Source organism: Syngnathoides biaculeatus, chromosome 18 (assembly GCF_019802595.1).
Source record: "Syngnathoides biaculeatus isolate LvHL_M chromosome 18, ASM1980259v1, whole genome shotgun sequence".
Lineage (NCBI taxonomy): Eukaryota > Metazoa > Chordata > Actinopteri > Syngnathiformes > Syngnathidae > Syngnathoides > Syngnathoides biaculeatus.
This window is the reverse complement of record NC_084657.1, coordinates 8,891,566-8,913,965: the sequence shown is the minus strand read 5'-3', so window position 1 is coordinate 8,913,965 and position 22,400 is coordinate 8,891,566. Positions and strand designations below refer to the sequence as shown.

Here is a 22,400-nt window from a genome sequence, read left to right as displayed (position 1 = left end):
TTAACACGATGAGGCAAGAACTCATCGCGGTTATCACGTTCCCACAGCTTGTAAACACGCAAGGGTCTGATGCCCGTTCCGACTTCCAGGAGAGATCAGAGATTCTCAACTGGTGGGTCGGGATCCAGAAGTGTCACGGGGGGGCCCATCTTGGGAGGGTTGCAGACAGCAAAAAAAGACGGACATGTAGAGTACTCATCTACAAAATTTTTTTTAGTTCAGAGGCGCAGCAAGTTCCCGAGCTGAACGACAGAGAATTAAGCAAGCGACAGGAAATGTTCCACCCTTGCACACCGGCTACTAGTTCAGTTTAGGAAACAGTTTGAGCCAACCAATTACTGGGGGGGAAAAAAAAAATTCACACTCCTCCGGGTCCCTGCTAAGGTCCACTCAGGGATTCTGGAGTGAAGGGTCCGTCGGAAAGTTAAAGCGAAGTGTAGTTTTCATCCTGACCACGGAACAGGCGACCAGCTCTACGCCCTCCGTGGGGTCTGTACGAGGACTTCGCCCAACTGGTCTGTTGTGGACTTGGAGAAGGTGTTTGACCTGTGCAGAGTACCCTGGTAGTACGAGATACAGGACCTGTTTCAGCCTGTCTTGGTGAAAAAAAAAAAAGAGCGTTTGAGTCTCAACCATGGATGGTTTTACGTCAATCTACTTTGGGACCCTAACCATGTGGGTTGTGACCAAAACCACGACATCGCGGATAGAAAGTCCAGGCTTTCCCTTAGAGATCGGGCTCACGGAACCTGAACCCAGTTAAGTGGATGAAAATGGACAGTTGGATGTGGTGCCTCTACTTAGGAAATTAATCCGTTCCAGAAGTTGTTTCGTAAGTAGAAGGGTAAAGATTGACGTCCCTCCTAGCCAATGGGATGCCAGGAACATGCGACGGCGAGAGTCAATGGGAGAGCGGCTCTATTGAGCCAAACAAAGGAGGATACTGTACATAATGTTTACGTTCGGTGGAATTTGGGAGCGGCGAATTCCAAGCGCCTAGTTTTGCCTTTCATATCCTGAATTCCCTCCATAACTTGAGACAATATTTTTCCAGGGAACCGTTTCATAACTAGAGACGTTTGTAAGTAGAGTTTGTCAAGACTTTGCAACACGCGAGTCCCAGGGTGGCAACAGTTCCCAACTACTGCACTAGTTCTCTACAGCGAGCTGCTGGATCATCTGAACTTCGTCAAGACTCATGACAACTTCGCAGTCCATCTGCGTCACCAAAGATGGAAAGCCAATGGCAGCCAAGTTTGGGGGAAAGGCCGGGTACACTGGACCAGTCGCGAGTTAATCACAGGGCACATAAAGACAAATAGCGGGCCGGTCACCAGTCCTCGCCCGCTTGCCGAGCAGGACCAGCTCCCCGCTACGCGAGCGGCGACCTTCGCTTGGAATTCACCCCCCGCGCGACTCGGAGCAACAAACAAGTCGCCGGGCGAGCGGTTGACAGGTCACCAGCTGAACGCAGCGCTTTTCTGGCGCTTTTCTGTGGAAAATGTTTCCTTTGGCTCGGTTGAACATTGACGGCCGGCTCGGGCGCTTGCGAAATCGCCCGGGGAATGATTCCTAACGCTTGTGAGACGCTCAAACGTTTAATTTCGCTCATTCACAAAACAAAAAGATTTCTGCGCGTGAGTCTGTGAGGAAAAGAAAAAAAAAAAAAGACCTCCAGGCTTGATGAAACTGGTCAGTTCAGGGGAGGACAAACAACAACACCCCCCCGCCCCAAAAAAAAAAAAAAAAAAAAAAGCAGATGGGCCAAGCCCCAGTGGTCTTTCATTTGGGGAAGGGGTGGTGGGTGGGGGTATCTTTCTTCTATAACGTGGACAGAAACTCTCGCACCTAAGAACATAAAAATGGCACAATTTAAAAAAAAGCAAAAAAAACAAAACAGGAAGCATTTCAAATTTTTAAGAAAAATTGTTAAAGAATCCAAACTTGCCCGGTCAACGATGGCTTCCTGCTTGATGCGATCGTTCTTGAAATCGTCATTGACGTCCAAAACCAGGATTGGAAGTTCCTTCAGGTAGTCAAAGTCCAGCCTGTAATCAAGTCAGCGGGGAAAAAAAAAAAAAAAAAAAAAAAGATAAAATCAATTGTTTCAGTATTTTGACGCCGTTTCAACAAGTTAATATTTTACATTTATGTTGAATATATCAAAATGTGGAGGTTCAACAACTTTACGGAACGATTGACCTTTTTCCTGGGGAGCTACAAAAAAAAAAAAAAGGACATGATTTCTTTTTAATTTGGTGTTTAAAAAAAAAATAATATATATATATATATATATTGTTTCAGCATTTTGACGCCGTTTCAATGAGCTAATATTTTACATTTATGTCGAATATATCAAAATGTGGACTTTCAACAACTTTACAGAACGATTGACCTTTTTTTCTGGGGGGTTGGGGTGGACTTTTACAAAAAAAAAAAAGGCATATTTTTAACCAAAATTGTTTAACCCAAAAAAAAAAAAAAGTGGACATAATTCCAATATTCAAATGAATGAATGAGTGCCATTTATTGTCATTATATTCTATACAATTGAATTTTTTTTGGTTACATTTTGTGAAACCATCAAACGTTTAGCGCTTTCATAATAGTGTGGATGATGTTCCATAATTTTGTTTTAAAAAGTCGTGCTTGATGACTGGTTAGCGCGTCAGGCTCACAGCTCCGGGAACCTGGGTTCAAATCCCGGGCCTGCCTGCGTGGAGGTTGCACGTTCTCCCCGTGCCTGCAAGTCGGGTGAACTGAGGGCTCTAAAAATTGCCTGTAGGTGTGAACGTGTGTGAAAACGATTGTTTTTATGTGCCCTGTGATTGGCTAGCGACCAGTTCAGGGCGAATCCCGCCTCATGTCGGAAGAAGTGCGACAGAAAACGAATGGATGGCACTGAAAAGCGTTTACGTACGACACTCCACAAGGACTATTTTTCCATCCTTTAACCCTTTCAATGCTGTGTCGACGTGCGAAATTTGCAAGAAAAATCCTGCAGGCCAACCTGAGCTTCCTGTGGACCAGCCAGTCCTCGTGTTTTTGGTGAAGCTGTTCTAGGTACTCCAGAGACAGTTCGCTCTCTTCGTGGCGGCCGCGCCGTACCAGACGCCGCATACAAAACTGAAAACAAACAGTTAGCTGATGCGCACCAGGACAGGTGACAGGAAGTTGCCGAAAAGAGGAGGAAGAGCACCTGCGGCTCGGCCCTGAGGTAGATGAACGCGTCCAAGGTGATGTCGGCCTGGAAGGCGTCCAGCAGCCAGTAGTGCCAGTCCCGGTAGATGCTCCACTCGGCCTCGCTCAGGCTGCCGGCCTCCAGCAGCGCCGACATAAAAACATATCTGGAAGGCAAAACGGCCCACGTTTGCCGATAATTTTGTGCGCATTAGTTTCGCTAATTATCTGATGGGCTTATTTGAGTCGGTTTTCATGTTGTTGTTTCTTTGAATGTCATTATCATGTTTTTTTTTTTTTTGTTTGTTTGCGTGAAAAAAAAAAAGGTTAAAAAAAATAATCTTGCCCTTTATTGTTAATTTGAAATAAAAACAAAGACCAAATAATAAAATTGGCACTGCGAATACATACCTGTCAACTTTTCGGAGCGCCAACCTGTATAAACTACCCCAAAAAAAATCGTTGTAACATACCGAAGCATATTATATGTCAAAATAACGGAGTGAAAAAACACAAACTTTTTCAATGATTTTACTGTAGATCTCTATAATAATATCTGAAGTTAATGTCTAATTATCAAAGTCTATTTAGTGGCATTACTGTGTTCACCAACTCTAAATGCTGACCCTTCGGCTCAAAATTTTCAGAATCCGTATGATTTGCGATATACGGCCGCATACGTAAGATTCACCGCAAAATCCGTGTTAACCGTACGAGTTGACAGGTATGCGAATAATCGGTCGGGCTTTTCCAACTCGCTCCTAAGACTACTCCAAAAATGGCTCAGTAGACCGCCAACTACTCCCCTCTAGTGGTTGCGGGGCACTAAAGCAGGTGTTTGAGGGTTTCAGCCGGTCCGGATCACCTGTCTGAGTAGACCGAGCGCTCGTACAGCTGGACCGGATTTTCAGCCTGCCGCAGTTTCGGAGATGGCGACTGACGCTGGGTGCGAAGTCTGCAGAGTGACACGTAACTCTGAGACGCAAACACACGAGAGAAAAAGTGAGCGCTTTCTGGGGTGGGGTGAGGCCGGGAAAACCAGCGGCCGTCGTACCTGGAACGTGTAGGACCAGCGCTCGGGTTTGTCGTAAAGCATCTGCAGCAGATTTCCGCCGCTCTTCTGCGACGAACTCAACTCCTGACGAGAGAGGAAGGAGAGCTTCGACTAAAAAAAAAAAAAAAAAAAAAAAAAAACGATACACGTGAAAGTAACGTTGGCCTTTATTGCAAAAGCGTGGGTGACCTGATAAATGTTGCGGCCGCCGCTGTCGTCGTCGTGAACGTTGCACCATTTGCTGACGGGCTCGGGGATGACCTCCCACTCGGGCGACGCCCCCTGCAGGAGTCGCACAAACGTGGACTTGCCCGCCGCTGGAACCACAAACAAACATTCCAAAAACACGCAACATCATTTGGACACTCTAAATTGCCCCTAGGTGTGATTGTCTCTGTGTGACCTGCAATTGGCTGCCGACCAGTTAAGGGTGTAAACCCGCCTCCGGCACTCCCCGCGACACTTGTGAGGATAAGCAGCAAAGAAAATGGATGGATGGATGTTTGAATTGATCAATTTTTTTGTCTACCTTGGAGTACTGAATGACTACGAAGTCTCTTTTGCGATGAAGTTTAAGTTCAATTTTATTTTTGAAATGTTTTTATGTGGGAGCCACAAAACGCACCAGCTCCTTCTCCATTTCATAACGACAAAGGCTGACATAATATTCCACTCATCCAGACTTTCGCTGCCCGGGACTTGGAAACCAGACCGGCCGAACATCCAGAGTCCATTTCGGGCAGCCATTGAAGCGGATTCTGATCAATTCAAGTCCTTCGGAAGTTTCAGATCCTCACAAAAATCGGCTTATTTTGTTTGCGTGAACACCTTTCCATCCGAATTCTACGTAAGGTTATTTTAAAACACAAGTTTCACAACTATTCCACGTTTTAGAAATGAAAAGTGAACTTACCGATATTTCCTTCGATTGAAATCTTTTTGGGTCGTAGGGGGACACTTTCGGAGCGCGACGACGGCCTGTCGGGAAACGAACGTGTAAGCTTTGGAGGAGTTGCCATGTTTATCTATTGTCTGCTGTTGGAATTACTCAGGTCACTCCAACAATGTCGCTTGTCCTACGAGAGTCGAGTGTTGCATTCTTCTTTGTCGCCTCCATATTTAAAGTGCCCGCGCGCGGATACTGGCACAAGTATTTCCGGGTTGGAGAGGCCACGGACGACCGGACGTCCCACTCTGTCCATGTTTGACTTGTGTTCTTCAAGTATGCGTAAACTACATTCACGTTGCTTCGCGAACATTATCGTATCTAAATCTTGTTTTGTATTGTACGTTTCGAAATACATTTGTAGTGAGTCACTAAGCTTAGTTGAACTGCTTTACCGACAATTTTACCGGACGATTATGGCATTTTGATAAGAAAACAAAACATTAGGAAAAACAGGCTGAATATAAAGTTTTTACGAATTGTTAATAGTAATTAAATTCATTAAAATAGTTGATGATAAACGGCAGCCGGGGAAGCGGATGTTTTCAAAGCGGAAGTCGATGTTGCGCATGCGCTTTGGAATAGAAAATGGCGGCGCCCGTCGATCTGGAGCTGAAGAAGGTAACCAATTAAATTAAAACGGTGGCGAATTCATAAGCGTAATTCAACATAAACACGTGTAATATGCACGGTTAGGATATCAATCTTCATCTAATAGTGCCATTCACGACGGTTGAAGTCATTTGGAGGCAACGCGTCACCTCGCCTGAAATTGACGATCCCAATTTGTGTGTCAATTTTGCATGTTGACTAAATCGTACGTGTGAATGAAACAGACCGGCGCCCACTCAACCCATGTCCCCAGCCACTGGCTGGCGACCAGTCCGGGGTGTACAACTCCCTTTCCATCACTCAGCTGGGATCGGCTCCGGCTTTAGCTGCCGCACGAATGAGAAATGCGCTGTGGAAAACGTTTTGAGCGTTTTGTCGAGGTGATTTGAGTTAAAGTACACTCATTGACCGGCGCCGGGCGTCGTCAGGCCTTCTCGGAACTGCAGGTCAAGATGATCGACACGCAGCAGAAGGTCAAGCTGGCCGACCTTCAGATCGAGCAGCTGACGCACGTGCAGAAGCACGCCAACCTCACGCACGCCGAGATCAACACGCTGAGCGACGACACACGCATGTACGAGGGCGTCGGACGCATGTGAGTGACTGTCGCCGCGGCTCCCGAACGACCTGACGCCCTGAATGACGCCCGCGTGTGCCCTTCAGGTTCATCCTGCAGTCCAAGGACGACATCACGCAACAGTTGAAGATCAAGCAGAAGACGGCCGAGGAGAAAATCAAAGAACTGGAGGTAGGAACGGACGAACCTTCTTTATCCAACCGTGAGCCGGGCCACGGACCCGAACGCCCGATTGACGTCACGCCCTTGTGTTTTCCAGCAAAAGAAGCTGTACCTGGAGCGCAGCGTGAAGGAGGCAGAGGACAACATCCGCGAGATGCTGCTGTCCAGGAGGGCTCAGTGATCGATAAACCGCCGCTCATTAAAACCGTTTCCGTCATCGCGCCGTTGATTTGCGTCATTCATCAGCCTCGCGTTTGGGGGTGCGACAGGAAAAAAAAGTTTTATTGTGAAAAGGACGGCGCGGCGCGGTCACGTGTTGTTGTTGGTCTTGTTGACAAAGTTGATGGAGTAAGAACCCGTGTCGGCGTCCTGGTTGACCTGGAAGTTGTTGGTGGACAGGCCGAAGGGTCTCAGGACCATGTTGCCCAGCTCCTTCAGTTTACCTGCAAAAGGTCAAGAGGTCAATCATTTTGACTCAAAGTCACGTGGACCGCACACGCTCCTACCTAACATTTCCTCCTTCAGCTTCTCGTTCTTCTCGTGGATCTGCTGAGGTAATCTCTGTGGGAACAGGAAGTGATTGTTGGGCCGTAGTTTTATTTTGAAACCAAACAAATGTACCACCTCACTTCCAAAACAGATTCAGGAAGCCCCGCTGAGCCTGCCCCAACTCAAAACACCAAATACAGCCAAATGCCCACAATTCGTTCTACGCGCAAACGACATCGGCATTTGGCAAAACGGGTCAAAGCACTTCCTCGTCTTCGCTCGCTAAAGTGGCCGTGATGGTGCAACCGCGGTTACTTCAAACTTAACAAAAAACTAAAAAATTAAACGAGGTCACTGCTGAGCCACCAATGTTTGGGCTTCATTTGTGTTTGCAGATCAAACTTCTATCGATTAAATCATGAAAAAATAGATGTTACCGTTTACGGAAGGCACCAGACAAAGTTAACATTTTAGCAAGTTCGGCTTCCAAGCCGTCGTGCTAATGTGCAAAAACGTCAATTTGCCAGTTTGCGAGTTTACGTGTCACAAGTCAAAATGAAATTCAGCAACTCGCACTTGTTTTTGTACTTAGTTGTCGAGGTCATTTTTAATACAAAGCTTCCTGTCTTGGACCTCATCTGGTGAACTCAGTGGCACGTGACTGCTTCACAATTCTGAGGTTCCATGTTAGAATCCGGCCTTCCTCTTTGGATCGCGAACATTTCGCTTTCCTTCTTGGGTTCCAAAAAATTTGCTAGCTTCATTTTAAAGTCTAAATTGTCCATAGGTGCGGCAGTCTTTGCTCATATTTCTGCCACGTCCGGGTTGTACGCAAACTCCGGCTCACCTGTGACGACTGCGGAGAAGCGCTACGTTTAAGCATTGTAGATGATTTAGGAACATGAAAAATAAACAACAGCCGGAATGCCAGCGGTGGTCCCTGAACTCACCGCGCAGGCCTGCCGGGCTCCCGCCTGCGTCGGGTCTCGCTCCAGGACCTTCTGGTAGTCGTCCAGCGCTTTTTCCAGCTGCTCTGTCTGCTCGTAGAGCTCCGCCCTCCTCAGCAACGCCTTCACGTAGTCGGGATTCAGCTCCAGCGCTGGGATCCAAAAATCAATCAAATCGACATTCCGGCCGTGACGTCGCGCGCACAGGTGTTCGCTAACCGTCCACGACGACTAGTGATGGGCAAAGTGAACCCGAAAGAACCACGACATTTTGTCTTTCATCGTGTCAAAAGTTCCATCACTTTGATTCATTCATATTCGCCCTTTAACCCCCCCCTGCTGTTCAGTGAGCAGTATTACAGATGTATTTGAGAGTAAATCCTGTCATTTTCACAGCTATCCTGAAGTATCAATATGAACTGTTCTTAGTTCATATTGATACTAATATAGCATTTTCTCTCAACACATACACCAATACATGTATAAAGGTGCACAATAAAGATGGTGGGTGAACCACTGTCACATTTTATTTTATTTTTTGCGTTTTTCTTTGCCGCAACTTCCCCGGCTTTTGAAAAAAACTCGTTCACATGCAAAGAAATTGATGCGCAACCACGTACAAGAGGTGTTACAACAATTGAATCTCACCTATGAACAACCGAACTAATTGTGACTGGCTAAATATGAATTTTCGAACTCGCAAAACAATTCTCATCACTGACAAAAAAAAAAAAAAAAAGAGACTCCCTTTCCCCACACGGAGGTTTGACGCCGCAAGTCGCTTTGCCCATCGCCAGTGACGACGACGCGACTCACCTCTGGAGCAGTCCGCGATCCCGTCGTCCTTGCGCTCCTGACGTGAGAGAGCGACACTTCCCGTTAGCGTTTCCCGGGCTAGGTCAGGGCTCATCTGCCCCGGTAGCGTTAGCGTGGGCTACGTTACCATGTGCAGCCTGGCGGCCGCTCTGTTGGAGAACAACACCGCTCGCTCTTGGCCGAAAGAGCGCGGGCACAAACGCAGCGCTTGCGTGTAGCTTTGCTCCGCCGTGGACCAATCTGCAAAATAAAATAAAATAATTCTTACATGCTGCTCAAACAGCCTTCATTGCTAAAAGGGGTCCGGACAAACCGGTCCTTTAGCTGGAGAGGGCCAAGAATCAACTCATCTATCATTTAATGAATCGACAACTTTGGGTCACGGATTACCGTAATTCCCGGCCTCCCAAGCCTCACCGAGTACATTTGTAAAGGAAATACCATTTGGTATGTACGTACGCCGCAGCTGTGTAAAAGCGAGATATTTACAAAGAAAGACTGTACACAGAAAGAGTTTAACGCTAACGCTAGCACAGCACTAACACTAGCGCCTCACTAATGCTAGCACAGCGCTTAAAAAAAAAAACATACCAGTAAAAGTCCCTTCCTCAGCACATATATTCCACCAATGTCACTCTCACCTTTCCCGCTCGAGTGCCCCCTTGCGGCCGTTAGAAAAAAAATGCACAAATTATCCGCATCACTGCATAAACCGCAGGGTTGAACGTGTGTGGAAAAAAAGTTGCGTCTTGAAGGCCGGAAATTACGGTGATCATTTAGCCTCATTGTTTCATTTCAAATTGTTCAAATTCTCGGAATTTCAGCCCGTCAACAGGAAATACTCGCAGATTTTGCACACGTATAAAGACAAAGACGTTTGCACACATCGGCTCCAGTTTTGCGACAGATGTTCCGGACCAAACCCGCAACCGAAACAATCAATCGTGTGAATTTCAAACTTCACTGGCGGCGAGGAAAAGAGCTCACGGGTCATATTACCAAATTGGGTTTCATTTGGATTTGCATCATCGGTGAACAATACCAAATACCCCTAACGGGACAAGCCGAAAGGAAAAGAAGAAGGTGAACAATACCAAATAACACTAATTGGCTACAAAACAGTCATCTGGAAAAAAAATGGAATAAACAATGCAATTTTGTCTGATTGATTGGATCAGTGGTTCAAAAACTATTTGAGGCAGGTCGGTCAAACTTTGTAGTTGCGCTCACCTCCACTTTTAAAGTGACAATTTCCTTCGTCCTTCAAGGTGAGACTGCGCAGTCGTCGGCTCTGAGGTGACAGGAGGGTGAGAGCGGTGGCGCCGATCCGACCGGACTTTGAACAACATTCGCTTTTACCTCTTTCTCCTCTTGCGACAGTTTCTCCTCTTCCTCTTCCTTCGGCTGGTCATCGTTCTCCGCTTCGCCGTCGGAATCGTCCAAAGTATCCCCGAGCGGGTTCGCTTGCGCGTCATCTGCCGGTTCGGGTTCCGCGTCCGTCTTCATGCGCCGTCCGTCCTCGTCTCCTCTGTCGCGAAGCTCCAAAGTCTCCTGGCAATCGAAAAAGTCTTCCCGGTCGACAGCGTCCTCCTCACTGCGTCTCTGGTCGTCCGCTGGGCCGCTCATCCTGACAAATGAACTGCGGGGGGAACAATATCATATCGATACGTCACTTCCTGCCGGAATATCTTTATCTCGGGAGAATCGCGACACCCACAAGACCCATCTTCGCAACCTCGGAGAAGACTTATGAGAACATGTAGACACTTGGAACCTTCTTAAAAACGGAAGTCACAACTTTCTAGTGGACAACCAGAAAGTCCTCGAAATCTACTCGAACCTGTTCGGAGGACAGCCGAAGCCGCAGAACGTCTGGAACCTTCCATGAATGAATGATGATTTCGTGATATGTTATGTCACACACACACACACGACTGTATACGACCCATTCATTTGCATACAAACGAGAATAGATACAAATTGTGTGATGTAAAATTTGAATAATTGTCTTGCAGAATGATGTTTACCAACCGAGTTAATGGCTAAATGCTAGCAAGTCCATATAAACGCCAGACAAACAAGCAGAGAGCTGCCGCCACCATGTCAGCAAATAGTTGCCCTACGTAACATCTTAACAAATTCACATTAGGAGGACGAAAAAAAACGTCCAAATTGTCACATTTGTTGTGCTACCTGACAACAACGCCAACCTTTGACGACTTCGCCGACGCACTTCCAGTTTCTTCTTCTCAGAATAGCAACAGAGTGTGCCAGCATGTGCAATGTCGTTACCGCCCCCTGTAGGAAGACTACCGTACTGCCATCAAGACGTCGACCTACGATAGATACAATCCTATTTTGAATACATTCTGAAGACTATTTTACTTTTATTGCACTTTCATTATTTGCTTAAATATGACCTTGTACATTTAATCAACGGATAAAGTGTTGCCCATTTGCTAATCAGAAAAGGATGTGTTGTGGAGCCGGTGGTTGTCCTTGATCTTTGTACGCACAAACCGGCTGGCGCCATCCTCCTGTCCCAGGCGTTGCTGTGGAGACGAACGACACACCAGAGAAGGAGCGGAAAGTTACCATCCCGGCCCAGGACCAGACTGCGGGGGGCAGCCACTTTTACCATGGACCCATACATATAAAAACCTCGTGTTACTGGGCAGCTTTTGTCTTCTTCTTTGGCTATCCTGCCAGAAGACACACCTAGATAAGACCCGGACGTCTGTATTGCTCATTCCTTTGTAATAAATCCATTTGCTGTTAACTTTTTCCCAATCATTGGTCACATCTTCCTCGATTCGTGAACACGAGTAGGGTCCAAACTCGCAAATCCCTACAATTCAAAATGTTTTTTTGCATCAGTATTACTCAAAATAGAATATAATGAGAATATTTTGGTGGTGCTGAAGTTATACTTACGAAGTGAGCTGAAGGAGGGAGTTCTTGGTCTACGACTGGGATCCGTTCCTACAGTGAGCGACTTCACTCGAATTTCGACCATTAAAGTAAGAATTTACATAAAAATACTTTGTATAAAAAGAAATATATTGAAATAAACAAGATGACGTACTTAGCGTTAGTGCTGAGAGGTGGATGGAGAAGAAGAAGGGGAGGCTGCGCTTAGCTATCGCCAAGGAACCTGGTCCTCAACCCTCTCCATCTCCACAAGTATCAAAGAACCTTGTTTTGCGATCATTGTATCCGACAGATGAATGGAACCCTTCGCAAGTACGAAAATTCGGTCTTTGTCTTTGATAATTGTCACCACGGTCGACCGACTCAAGCCTTGGGTGTTGGCGTCTCTCATTTTTCTCCAATCTTTTCATGATCTTGAGCTTCGTTTCCATGGTCATGGATTTTCTTACGGCCGCGGAAGCACTCCTAAAAGACACAGCTTTCTTCTTTGGGGGCGTAATGTCACAAAAGGAGGGCGAAAAATGCGAAGATACTCCCGGCGCACAAACATGGACAAGCATTAGCGAGACAAAATGGCGGACTGGAGATCGACGGGCGTTTTAAAGTCGAAACGTCTTCGGTCGAGACCATCTTAACCAGAGGACTTGTCATCGTCAAGTGGAAGCCCAATCAAGCAACATGTTCATCGTCATCACGCATCCATTTTTCTTCCAGCGCTTATTCCCATTAGGGTCACGTGAGAGACAGGGTCCACTCAGGACTGGTCGCCAGCCAATCGCAGGGCACGTATAGACAAGCGTGAACAGTTCTGGACGATTTTTTTTAGAGTTTTCAGTACACGGTTTTGGAATGTGGGAGTAAGCCAGTAAGTAACCTGACAAAAGGCACTCGAGTACAGATGTCAGAGCCTAAATCTTTAATTCTTTTCGTGAAAAACAAGAAGTTAAACAACATCAGGAGAGTTGAAAATGAAAATATATCTTGTTGTTGTTGTTCAGAGGACGGTGATCTCCTCTTCCCCATCCTGGTACTGCTGCCCGTGTGTCTGCAAAGCGCTCAAAGTGAGTCTTCGCAGTCTGCCGACCGAACGCCACGACCGTCACGTGACCTACCAGGAAGAGCGGCGCGTGGTACAGGACCAGCTCGCGGGTCAGCTTGAGCAGGTCAGCGTTCAGACTGTCGAAGAGCGTCGGCACCAGGACCAGGGCCAGGTTGTGGGCTGTCATCTTGTTGATCTGAGAGAACGTCTGGACCCTAGCCAGAACCCGACCCGCCGGTGAAATCAGTGTGAGTGGTGATCATGGACAGAATTCGGGATTCTCTCGCACACACACGCTATTTAAAAGGCTGATGCGTTTCACTTGTGATGTGAGCGAATCCTTTTTCAGTAGTACTTACATGTAAAAGTGTCCAAACAAAGCATTCAGCGTCACGCGCTTATCGGTGGGCAGTTGCCTTAGCAACTTACGGTAGGCGGAGAACCTGGCACGCTCATCTAGAATCACTGGAGACACAAATGACTACGACTAGGACCGTGTTCTTCAGTTTAGGTACTGGCGTACAGAGTACACTTCGGCACATAGGCCGCTATACTGTTCAGTGGCTAGGGAGTGCTAGCTAACACGGCGCCTGACCACCAAGTGGAATAAAGGAATTCATGTCATCTATTGTCATTATACATAATTCCATCTGTCCATCCTCACAAGGATCGCATGAATGCTGGAGCCTATCCCAGCTGTCGACGGGCAGGTGGCGGGGTACACCCTGAACTGGTTGCTAGCCAAACGCAGGGCACATCGAGAAAGACAACAGTCGCACTAACAATCACACCTAAGGGCAATTTAGACTCTCCAATTAATGCATGTTTTTGTGATATGGGAAGAAGGTGCCCATAGAGAATACCCACCCAGAACTAACTACAAAGGAGACAGCAGAGTCGAGCAGCAGTTCTGAGGACCGGGGTTCAAATCCCGGCCCCGGCTGTGTAGAGTTTGATTATGCTTTCTCGTGCATTAATTGGACACTCTAAATTGCCCATAGGTGTGATTGTTAGAGCGACTTGTCTGCTCTATGTGCCCTGCGATTGGTTGGCAACCAGTTCAGGGTATACCCCGCCTCCTGCCTAATGACAGCTGGGATTGGCTCCGGCACTCCCACGACACTCGTGAGGCTAAGGGACTCAGAAAGTGGATGGATGGATGTGTAAAATGTACTGCTCAAGATGTTGAAAGGAGGTATCTTTGCATTAATATCATAGCTAGAGGAAAGATGAGAGTTTAAGGTGGTGACACAGCAGTACTACCCACCCGCAGCACGCATCCAGTCCTGGCGGTCGCTCTCGGGGAAGAGCTGCGCTTCCCGTTGCCGTATGTACTGCTTGAGTGCAGCAGCAGCGTCCAGCACACCCTGTTCGTCTGACTCCAGGTGGGCGGCACCCGGGGATTTCACCAGGGTCTCCACGAGTTGGGACACCTTAGAGGCTAGGCCGCAGCGGCGGTACATGCCTTCGACCTTTAGACCTGAAACATGCGCAATGCAAGAACATTTGCACTGGGAAAACACTCAAGAGCAGAAGAAGAAAGAGTAACAGAGGAAGAAGAGGAGTAGAAGAGGATGATGCACAAGTAGAAGAGACCGTGGTTTTTGACATGTCGGATGCATCGTTGGATGGCAAGCGGCACCAAGTCCATCTCAGTGAGGTCACTCAATGGATACAGAGTCTGACTGGACATTACAGGGGATTCTGGAGCGTCGTGCTTGGCCAGAGCATCGTTCAGGAGGCGGTACCATCTGCCACAGCTGTCGTGCTCGTCAAAGTGCAGGCAAACTCGCCTGCACACACATGACATGTGTTCCCAGAACAAACACAACACACAACCATGCGTGTTGGTCAGGTGCTATGAGTCTTGTCAAGAAGTCTTGTTTTTTTTCTGGTGGACTGCGTTGTTTTGGGTTACGTCATCTTAGTTTTGTCAGGCAGTGTCAGGCTAGTCAGTTTTTTTGCCTGGTTGTCTGAGTCTTGTCAGTTGGTATGAATCTTACAGGTACCCTGAGTTGTCTGATGGTTCTTGTCTTAGTAGGTTGTATGAGTCTTGTAAGGTAGTCTTAGTTGTGTACGGTGGTCTTGTCAGGTAGTCTCAGACTTGTCAGCTGTCTTGCCTGGTGGTGCGAGTCTTGTCACCTAACCCAGTCTTCATTTGTCTAATGCTCTTTGTCTCACCAGTTGGTCTGAGTTTATGAAGTCAGTCGATTGCCTCGCCAGGGGGTCTGAGGCATGCCACGTTTCTGGATTTTGAGGCCAGCACACATGTAACAAGTGTTGCAACACACAGCGACCCAGAATAACAAAACCCGTGTGTTGGAGCACACGCACCTTTGTCCTGATACCAGCGTAACGATGTCTTCCGACGGATCCATCCCTGGAGGAATATTGATTAGTGTTCTTTGGATGTGGCTCAACGTCTTTGAAATGGTAGACGTACAATGCGGAAGGATGCTTACCGTGGTGACCGAGCGCGCTCAGTTCCATTTTGACCACCTGCTTGGAGCCTCTGCGAGCTCGGTGGACGCTCACTCCACCATCCCACAACAACAACCAGGCTTCGGAGTTGTCCAAGGCTCCGCTGTCTTCTAGCACACAAACTTTACTGACCCCCACTGCACTGCACACTTCTGCGTAGGACACACCACTCGGGAGAATCACCTAGAAAAAGGGATTAAGAAGTGGTTTGGCTCTTGTAGTTCTTATCTGAGGATTGTCAGGTAGTCTTTGTCTTGTCGGGAAGTCTGAATCGTCTTGTCTGGTTGTCTGAGACTAGGCAATTGTTCTTCCAAGTGTTTTTTTTTCTTTTTTTTCTTGTCTGCTGATGAGTGGTCTGGGTCTTGTCAGGTGGTAAGCAGTCAGACAATTTTCTTGTCAGTTGGTCTGAATCGTGTAAGGTTTGTGAATTTTTCCACATGGTATGAGGTCAGTCTTGCCAGTTCCCTCGTCCGATATTCTGAGTCTTGTCTGGTGGTCTGAGGCCAGTGAGCTGAAGTTGATTTCATCAGGTTGTCTTTATCTTGTCAGGTGCTTTGGAGCAAGTCTTATGATATGAGGCACAATCTCTTCTTTTCAGAAGTTCTTGGCAGTTTTACCTTGAGGATATGGACCAGGTGGATGAGCAGTTCGTCCTCGCTTTCGGCCACACAAATGAGTTGATTGTCCAAAGTGATCAACTCAAACTGAAAAGTCGTCCTGGAGGAACGGAGTAACACTCGTTGGTTTACCTCTTGCCCCGAATGCAGTAGTATCGTATCGATTGTTCGCACGTGTGGAATATTTACCCATCTTTTCGGAAAAGTGACAAAACCTCACGCAAGTCGAGGACATCGCACGCTGCTGAGTCGTATTCCAAAGAGAAGAGGAAGCGATCTTCTTCCAGTTTTCCGTGAAGCTCCTCGTCTTCCTCTCCTGAGGGGGTGGACTCAGTTCTCCGATATCTTGATTTTGGCAGGTAAGGTGGAACCTCTGTTTAAAAAATATATATGTTAATATTAATATTGTGTTTGTGTGTGTGTGTGTGTGTGTGTGTATGTTTGACCTGTGTACTCATTGAGTCTGAGTAGCTCGACCTGAAGAGCTTGACCTGCTCTCTCAGCCAGCTGGATGACGGAGGGGCACTGAGGGTCTGTTTGACACACCTGCAGAAAGGAAGTGACGTCAAATGATGTCACAGGATGTCATGTGTGTGCGAGTGTGTGACCTTTGCCCCCGAACAGATGAGTAAGAAAGTTTCTTCTACGTCACTGCCACAAACAACCTCTCGCAGCCTCTGAAACAAAAGACTGTAATCAGTGCGGCGGGACGGGGGCACGGGGGTACGGGAGCACGGCGTCGCACCTGCTGCATCATCTTGGGAGAGGAAGCAAGGGCGTGTACTCGTCGGTAGCATCCCTTTCTGTATTTGTCCTGGATGAACTTTGATCTGCTCTCATCGAAAGCCTCTGGACTGATCTGCTCTGAAGAGGGTACCAAGGGGGCCCAAACCTGGTTGGCCAGACGGTTACCATGGGCAACAAACAGCTATGAGAAAGGAGAGGGTCCAAAATGAGAGAGACAGATGAGCACCTTTCCCGAATGGCTAGTTCTTTCCTGGCCTCCTCCCTCTCACCTGTATGAGTGGTTCAGTCCAGACCTTGTTGTCCATCTTCAGACTGCGGACCTTAGACAGGGTGCAGCTCAGAGCTCGATGTTGGCCTGAGGAAAATCCATGAACATTAGCTTATTAGCGTTGACGACAGTGACGGGGGATCCGTGGGGGTTCCAGGTTCACCTGCGCAGCTGTGACAGACGACGAGCAGCAGGTTGACCGCCGCCCACTCGGGGTCGGCGGCACCGCAGTCGGCACACTGCCGATTGGACGGGTTCTTCCACAGGCGTGTCGCCACCTGGCTACAGGAAAGAGCGCTGCTGATAGACGACGACAGACCTTCTAGCCAGACGGACAGATCCTTCGAGGAATCAACAGACAGGCTGTCGCCAATAGGCGGGGCAGAGAAAAAGGGTAGGTTGAGGGGGAGTCAGACAGGATGGTCTACGCAAAGATGGACATCTCGCACGCGTGACTGAAGTCTTCTCCAACACATTATTTTAATTGGTCTGGAATAAAATTCTATCACACACCACAGAAACACGTTTTCTCTTTGTTCTCACATACCCCGAAGGAATGCTCTCACATTCACCACATACTGTACACTGCTGAAATACTACTCAAAGGACTAAAGAAAAGCCGCCATCTGCATACTTGAAGGTTCTGAATGGCGTGGTGAGGGTAAAGGAGTGTTTCCCGGTGGTCCGGACTGTGACGAGGTTGAGGGGAACGCTGTAGCAAGCCACACCCAGCTGGAAGCTGTCTTTGTTCTGGTAAATCCAGAAGTCGTGGCCCCACACGGCGGCGTAGAAGCGGCTCTTGGGGTCTTTGACCGTAATGGGTCCATGGAGGTCGGGGGCGGCGGGACTGGGCTGACCCCGAGACGCCAGCAGAGACTGTACCCAACCATCCTGAACATCTGCCATGTAAAGGGAGAGTGTACAGCAAAAGTATAGAGTACAATGTAGTATAGTAGAGCAGTAGAGTGTAGTGTATAGAGAAGCATAGAGTGCTAGAATATAGAGAAGATAGAGGAGTAGAGTGTAGGGCAGTTTAGTATTTAGAGCTGGAGCATAGAGCAGTAGATGGAGAGTACTGCAGTAATGGTGTACCGAGCAGTATGGTGAAGAGCATTCAGGTGCAGAGAAGTTGAGCATATAAAACCAGAGTGTAGACCATATAGAACTGGATTGGGAGGCGCACACCTGCGCCTCATGTTGGCTGATTGGCCCCGGTGTATATAGCACCCTGGGGACGACTGGTCCGGCGCCAGATCGTTGTGGTTCATGCCCCGTTCCAGCATTCCCATATCTCTGATCCTTCTCCCATGTGTACCGACCTCCGCCTGTTCTCCGACTGACCCCGTAAGCCTGACTCCTTTGATATTACTGCCTGCTTTGATTGATATCCCGTGTATCGACTCCTGCCCGCCCGTGGACCTGCTCTCCACGCCCGACGTCCTGACTACCGCTGCTGTACCTGACTGCCTTTCCGATCCCCGACCTTGGAATAATAACCTTTTTTCCCGAATTACATCTGCGTCTCCCGACTCCTGCATTTGGGTCCTACCTCCGTTTTGATGGGTCGTGACAGAAACTTGAGTCAAAGTCGATTAATCGATGTCATGGATATTTTTTCCCCAACACAAGATGAGATTACAAAAAAAAAAAAAAAAAACCCTAGCAAACTTTAGTCGCATTCAAATCATTAGACTTCATTGCCGAGTAGTAAAGCGGACTCAGTGACGAGTCGACTTATTAGTTGAAGCCCTTCTTTGGAGTAGTAGAGCATGTACAGAAGTATTTTAAAAGCAGAAAAAAAGTGTAGCATCTGACCGTCGCTGTGAGCTACAAAGTCGTAATGTTTCTTCTTGAAGTAGACGGAGAATCTTCCCCTGTCGAGTTTTTTCACGTTCGTGATGCTGGACACGTGGAAGAGAACCTCGCTGAGCTGGTCCTGATCAAGCACAACGTGCACGACCGTCACTCATACGCACACAAACTGACACTCGCTCACTCACTCACTGTTCGTTTTTTCCACAGAGACATCAACTGTCCGTCCAGCGTTGCCCAGAAGACGTTGTGTCTAAAAGAAAGAATCGGGACAAAGAAAGATGTGTAGTATCCGTCCATCGACCTGCGTGTCGGTTTGAAGCTTGATCCCCTTCTACCTGAAGCCCTTCCAAACGTCCAACCAGCTCGCTCGGGCAATCGCGCCCTGTGGACCGACGGGCGGGCCGTGTCCTTTCTTTCTCGACACTCGGATAGTTGCCACGCTGCGACAGCGTCACGTTGACCAAGGGGCGGGGTGTGGGTCGGGGGGAAGGGGGGGAGACAAACGACGACATGAACATGAGTGGCAACAACGATGACGATAACAAGACGAGCAAAAACGACAACCGGGAGTCACGACAAGCAATGACAAGGACAGAAACATACAATCGCAACAATGGCGTGAACTGCGACAACAGCGAAAATAACAACTAAGGCGATAGCAACAACGAAAACAAGAACGATGTCATCATCAATGACAATGTCAACAACAAAACACAACGTCATCAACAACAACATGCGTGTGTGAGTCCTCTCACGGAAACACAATCGGTTGCGTGTCTGGTGTATACCTGGGGGTCTTTTGTCTGGAACGCTTCCTGTTCTTTGCTGATTGGCCAATTTGTAGAGGAGAAGGCGGGGCTGGCCGAGGGGGCGTCACGTTCACCGAACGACTGAAAGTGACGCAGCAGAGCAAAGCGGGATCAGTGTACTGAGAAGTGACCCATCAGATGCAGTAACAAGTGTTTTTTGCAGCATGAAGTGCGGTCATAATTGTAGACCACAGTGTCGTACCACATGTACTGCCAAGTATCAAGCTAGTTGTACAATTTACTCAGTGTTGTGCCAAATGCAGTAGTCAATGTACTACCAGGAATAGCACCAGTCGTTCTAGCTGTAATACCAGCATTAAGGGTCGTATTGGGGAGAGCATTTCTAGTCGTAGATGTGGTTCAGATGTAGTTCTGAATTAAGTACCAGGTGCTGCACTCGATGTAGTAGTAGGTATACCACTACTTTCTGGTAAAAAAATGTAATAGCAGGTGTAGTAATAGAATGAGATGTAGTACCAAGTGTAGTCCTATGTGTACTTGGTGCTGTTGAGCAGGTTTTGTATGTGGTCTCCTCTCATTGGTCCATTAGCTGCGGAGGAGGCGGGCCAGTTTTGATAAAGTAGTTCTGAATTAAGTAGCAGGTATACCGCTACTTTCTAGTAAAAAGTGTAATAGCAGGTGTAGTACGAGATGTAGTATGAGATGCAGTACTAGGTGGAGTCCTAAGTTTACTTGGTGCTGTTGAGCAGGTTTTGTATGTGGTCTCCTCTCATTGGTCCATTAGCTGCGGAGGAGGCGGGCCAGTTTTGATAAAGTTCCTCCTCATTGGACGAGTCGGAATCCGCGTCGTCGTCCCAACTTTCCAGCACGGTGATGTAGAGGTCGTCTTCCTCTTCTTCTGTGGTGTTTGGGGACGGGGCAGGAAGAGGAAGTAGGAAAAACAATATGGGGGGTTTATAAGTTCTGGCAAATGTCCACATTTTTAAAATCCCCTTGAAGTGAGTCGGCCGCAAGTAATGAGTGAATGATTGTGAACGCAGCCACTCTGGATATGTTCTTCAGACGCCATAAAGGCAGTTTTGATAATTGATATGACTGTCAAAGGTCAGGTCGGAATCCATCAGAACACCAAGGTTCCACCTTTCACGAGTCAGCATTCAATCTTATATCATTAAGCATCATCCCCTCGCCTCTGAGTCCTGCAATTGGGTGCAGTCCCTTGCCTCGTTCACACAACAAACACGGCAAACATTGGTGTGTCCAAAGGCGCGTGAGGTCGCAAGAAAATGTCCCATTGAGTGTGGTCCAACGGTACCTGGTCCCGCGAGTCCGACATCGCCCTCTGCTGGCGCTGGTGAGTCCACGAAAACAACATCTAAGCCAGAAGAAGTACAAAAAACAATGAATGAGAGTCACACCATCACCTCTAATCTGAAATCCAGTCCTGATTGATTTACCAGATGGTGTCAAAGGAGGCACGCCTTTGTCAGATTGTGATGGTGAGTTAGCCACCGTGCTAAGCATACTCGCTAAACTGGGTATGTTTGATAATGAGCTAACAATGGCGCCCAAGCTAGGAGGCGCCGCACCGGAGGAGCTAGACGCGGGAGCGGCAGTGGGGTCGGAGATGGTGCTGGCGGCCCCCGCTAAGCTCGGTATGTGGGTAGCAATGTTGCTAACCATGCTCTGAATCGAGGGCGGGGACGAGGTGTGCGGGCAGGAGGCGGAGTCCGACGCCACCGCATGTGGAACATCAACGGGTACGTCTTCATCTGAAGGGGGGAGGAGACAGCGACATTGACATGTAACGCTTGGATGGATGGTACTCGATACTTGTGAGATATTCATGAACGCGTGTGTGTGTATTTCCAGATGATGCCGGAGAAAAAAAATCCTTGTGTGTTTTTGCACACTTGGCCAGCAAAGCTGATTGTGATTTCTGATGTCACAAACTGGTTTAAAAACTTGAACTTGAACTGGTCGCCAGCCAAAACTTGTTTTGAAACCAGTTTGTGAGAAAGATATTAGTGTGACCTTAGCTTGTTAACTTCTCCTGAACAGGAGGGATCCAACAACTGACCCATGAGGGACCCCATTAATCATTGACATTGTTGAGATTGAGCACTTGCAATAGTTGCAAAGTGGCTCTTTTCCTCTGAACCCGTTAAGCATCCTTCCATCTAGTCCTCCCCACATTTCCACCCCGTTTAGGACTATATTTTGATTTATGGTATAAAAGCCACACTAACATCCAACAAGACCAAAATTGACACCTTTTCGTGAGTCAGAATTCAATCTTATATCATCAAGTATCATGCCCTCGCCTCGGAGTCCTGCAATTGGGTCGCCAGCCAAAACTTGTTTTGAAACCAGTTTGTTAGAAAGATATCAGCGTGCCCTTAGCTTGTTAACGTCTTGCTATCAAAGAAATTCCGAAAACCCGTGTGCGTATACCTGTGCTCAAGCGAACTCCATCATTGGCGCTCTGACATCTGAAAGACAAGATCACACACACGCACACACACGTTCATGTCTGCGTGTACCGGTCGTGATACACAATTATGTATACGCGAGTGTGTTTCCGTGTACGCACGTACACTTACCTGACGTCTGGTGAGGAGCCGGAGTTCAGGCTGTCCCTGGCGTAACGAGCTCTGGGCTTGGGGACGGGCCGGGGCGACGCCATCTGTCGGAGAGGAACCCCCCCAACCCCCCACCACCACCACCGCCACCACGATTAATCGATGGTGCGATCGCAATCGGAGATTATCGACCGCAGCTCAGGAAAAACCTTTCGTTCTTCCACCGACCAGATTGGCCGTCGTCAATCCAATCGAGATGTTTCTGGAGCGACTGTGCTAACGCTAATGCACTAATTAGGATGACGGTCGGCTTTTCCTTACCGTGTTACCCCCGAGGGTCACTTATCGCTCGTCTTCTTCTTGGGTT

The 22,400-nt window shown here is 47.9% G+C and overlaps 4 protein-coding genes across 6 annotated transcripts; 1 reads left to right on the top strand and 3 right to left on the bottom strand.

Moving 5' to 3' along the window:
* Positions 1 to 30: 30 nt before the first annotated feature.
* zgc:110540 (deoxynucleoside kinase) lies at positions 31 to 5,343 on the bottom strand. Its single transcript, XM_061802450.1, has 8 exons — positions 5,148 to 5,343; positions 4,424 to 4,551; positions 4,235 to 4,318; positions 4,046 to 4,155; positions 3,200 to 3,347; positions 3,011 to 3,126; positions 1,949 to 2,048; positions 31 to 1,848 (listed from the first exon to the last, which is right to left on the bottom strand). Exons 1-8 carry the CDS (start codon positions 5,251 to 5,253, stop codon positions 1,822 to 1,824), a joined length of 819 nt encoding a protein of 272 aa, XP_061658434.1. The 5' UTR covers positions 5,254 to 5,343; the 3' UTR covers positions 31 to 1,821.
* A 237-nt stretch (positions 5,344 to 5,580) lies between these two features.
* pfdn1 (prefoldin subunit 1) lies at positions 5,581 to 6,752 on the top strand. The gene is made up of 4 exons (XM_061802456.1): positions 5,581 to 5,801; positions 6,221 to 6,387; positions 6,456 to 6,540; positions 6,629 to 6,752. The coding sequence occupies exons 1-4, from the start codon at positions 5,769 to 5,771 to the stop codon at positions 6,710 to 6,712; spliced, it is 369 nt and encodes a 122-aa protein (XP_061658440.1). The 5' UTR covers positions 5,581 to 5,768; the 3' UTR covers positions 6,713 to 6,752.
* A 40-nt stretch (positions 6,753 to 6,792) lies between these two features.
* On the bottom strand, positions 6,793 to 11,125 carry ttc1 (tetratricopeptide repeat domain 1). Of its 3 annotated transcripts, none has more exons than XM_061802451.1 (8): positions 10,977 to 11,125; positions 10,143 to 10,422; positions 10,014 to 10,074; positions 8,911 to 9,023; positions 8,784 to 8,820; positions 7,971 to 8,119; positions 7,038 to 7,092; positions 6,793 to 6,974 (listed from the first exon to the last, which is right to left on the bottom strand). In XM_061802451.1, the coding sequence occupies exons 2-8, from the start codon at positions 10,407 to 10,409 to the stop codon at positions 6,841 to 6,843; spliced, it is 816 nt and encodes a 271-aa protein (XP_061658435.1). In that variant the 5' UTR covers positions 10,410 to 10,422; positions 10,977 to 11,125; the 3' UTR covers positions 6,793 to 6,840. The 3 variants fall into 3 exon arrangements, with proteins under 3 accessions (XP_061658435.1, XP_061658436.1, XP_061658437.1); XM_061802452.1 differs by lacking the exon at positions 10,977 to 11,125 and adding an exon at positions 10,815 to 10,970; XM_061802453.1 differs by lacking the exon at positions 10,977 to 11,125 and adding an exon at positions 10,624 to 10,800.
* Positions 11,126 to 12,615: 1,490 nt separating this feature from the next.
* Positions 12,616 to 22,249, bottom strand: LOC133492244 (arf-GAP with Rho-GAP domain, ANK repeat and PH domain-containing protein 1). The gene is made up of 25 exons (XM_061804321.1): positions 22,055 to 22,249; positions 21,906 to 21,943; positions 20,909 to 21,223; positions 20,767 to 20,826; positions 20,191 to 20,349; positions 19,989 to 20,076; positions 19,470 to 19,571; positions 19,017 to 19,121; positions 18,871 to 18,931; positions 18,682 to 18,802; positions 17,501 to 17,765; positions 17,030 to 17,229; positions 16,868 to 16,953; positions 16,597 to 16,779; positions 16,460 to 16,528; positions 16,298 to 16,397; positions 16,041 to 16,224; positions 15,852 to 15,951; positions 15,216 to 15,417; positions 15,088 to 15,133; positions 14,350 to 14,546; positions 14,021 to 14,233; positions 13,113 to 13,218; positions 12,827 to 12,968; positions 12,616 to 12,759 (listed from the first exon to the last, which is right to left on the bottom strand). Exons 1-25 carry the CDS (start codon positions 22,135 to 22,137, stop codon positions 12,709 to 12,711), a joined length of 3,276 nt encoding a protein of 1,091 aa, XP_061660305.1. The 5' UTR covers positions 22,138 to 22,249; the 3' UTR covers positions 12,616 to 12,708.
* Between the last annotated feature and the right edge of the window lie 151 nt (positions 22,250 to 22,400).

Bases quoted from the DNA above. Each gene is read 5' to 3' on its own strand.
- zgc:110540 (XM_061802450.1), bottom strand. From the start codon at position 5,253: ATGGCAACTCCTCCAAAGCTTACACGTTCGTTTCCCGACAGGCCGTCG. The intron at 4,156-4,234 runs GTACGACGGCCG...TTTGCGTCTCAG, and splicing joins GCTGGTCCTACACGTTCCAG to AGTTACGTGTCACTCTGCAG. The intron at 3,348-4,045 runs GTGATCCGGACC...TTTGCCTTCCAG, and splicing joins CGCTCGGTCTACTCAGACAG to ATATGTTTTTATGTCGGCGC.
- pfdn1 (XM_061802456.1), top strand. From the start codon at position 5,769: ATGGCGGCGCCCGTCGATCTGGAGCTGAAGAAG. The intron at 5,802-6,220 runs GTAACCAATTAA...GGGCGTCGTCAG, and splicing joins TCGATCTGGAGCTGAAGAAG to GCCTTCTCGGAACTGCAGGT. The intron at 6,541-6,628 runs GTAGGAACGGAC...TGTGTTTTCCAG, and splicing joins AGAAAATCAAAGAACTGGAG to CAAAAGAAGCTGTACCTGGA.
- ttc1 (XM_061802451.1), bottom strand. From the start codon at position 10,409: ATGAGCGGCCCAGCGGACGACCAGAGACGCAGTGAGGAGGACGCTGTC. The intron at 10,075-10,142 runs GTAAAAGCGAAT...CTGTCACCTCAG, and splicing joins TGTCGCAAGAGGAGAAAGAG to AGCCGACGACTGCGCAGTCT. The intron at 8,821-8,910 runs GTAACGTAGCCC...CTCTCACGTCAG, and splicing joins CGGCCGCCAGGCTGCACATG to GAGCGCAAGGACGACGGGAT.
- LOC133492244 (XM_061804321.1), bottom strand. From the start codon at position 22,137: ATGGCGTCGCCCCGGCCCGTCCCCAAGCCCAGAGCTCGTTACGCCAGG. The intron at 21,944-22,054 runs GTAAGTGTACGT...CTTGTCTTTCAG, and splicing joins GGCTCCTCACCAGACGTCAG to ATGTCAGAGCGCCAATGATG. The intron at 16,780-16,867 runs GTGAGAGGGAGG...CCTTTCTCATAG, and splicing joins GGACTGAACCACTCATACAG to CTGTTTGTTGCCCATGGTAA.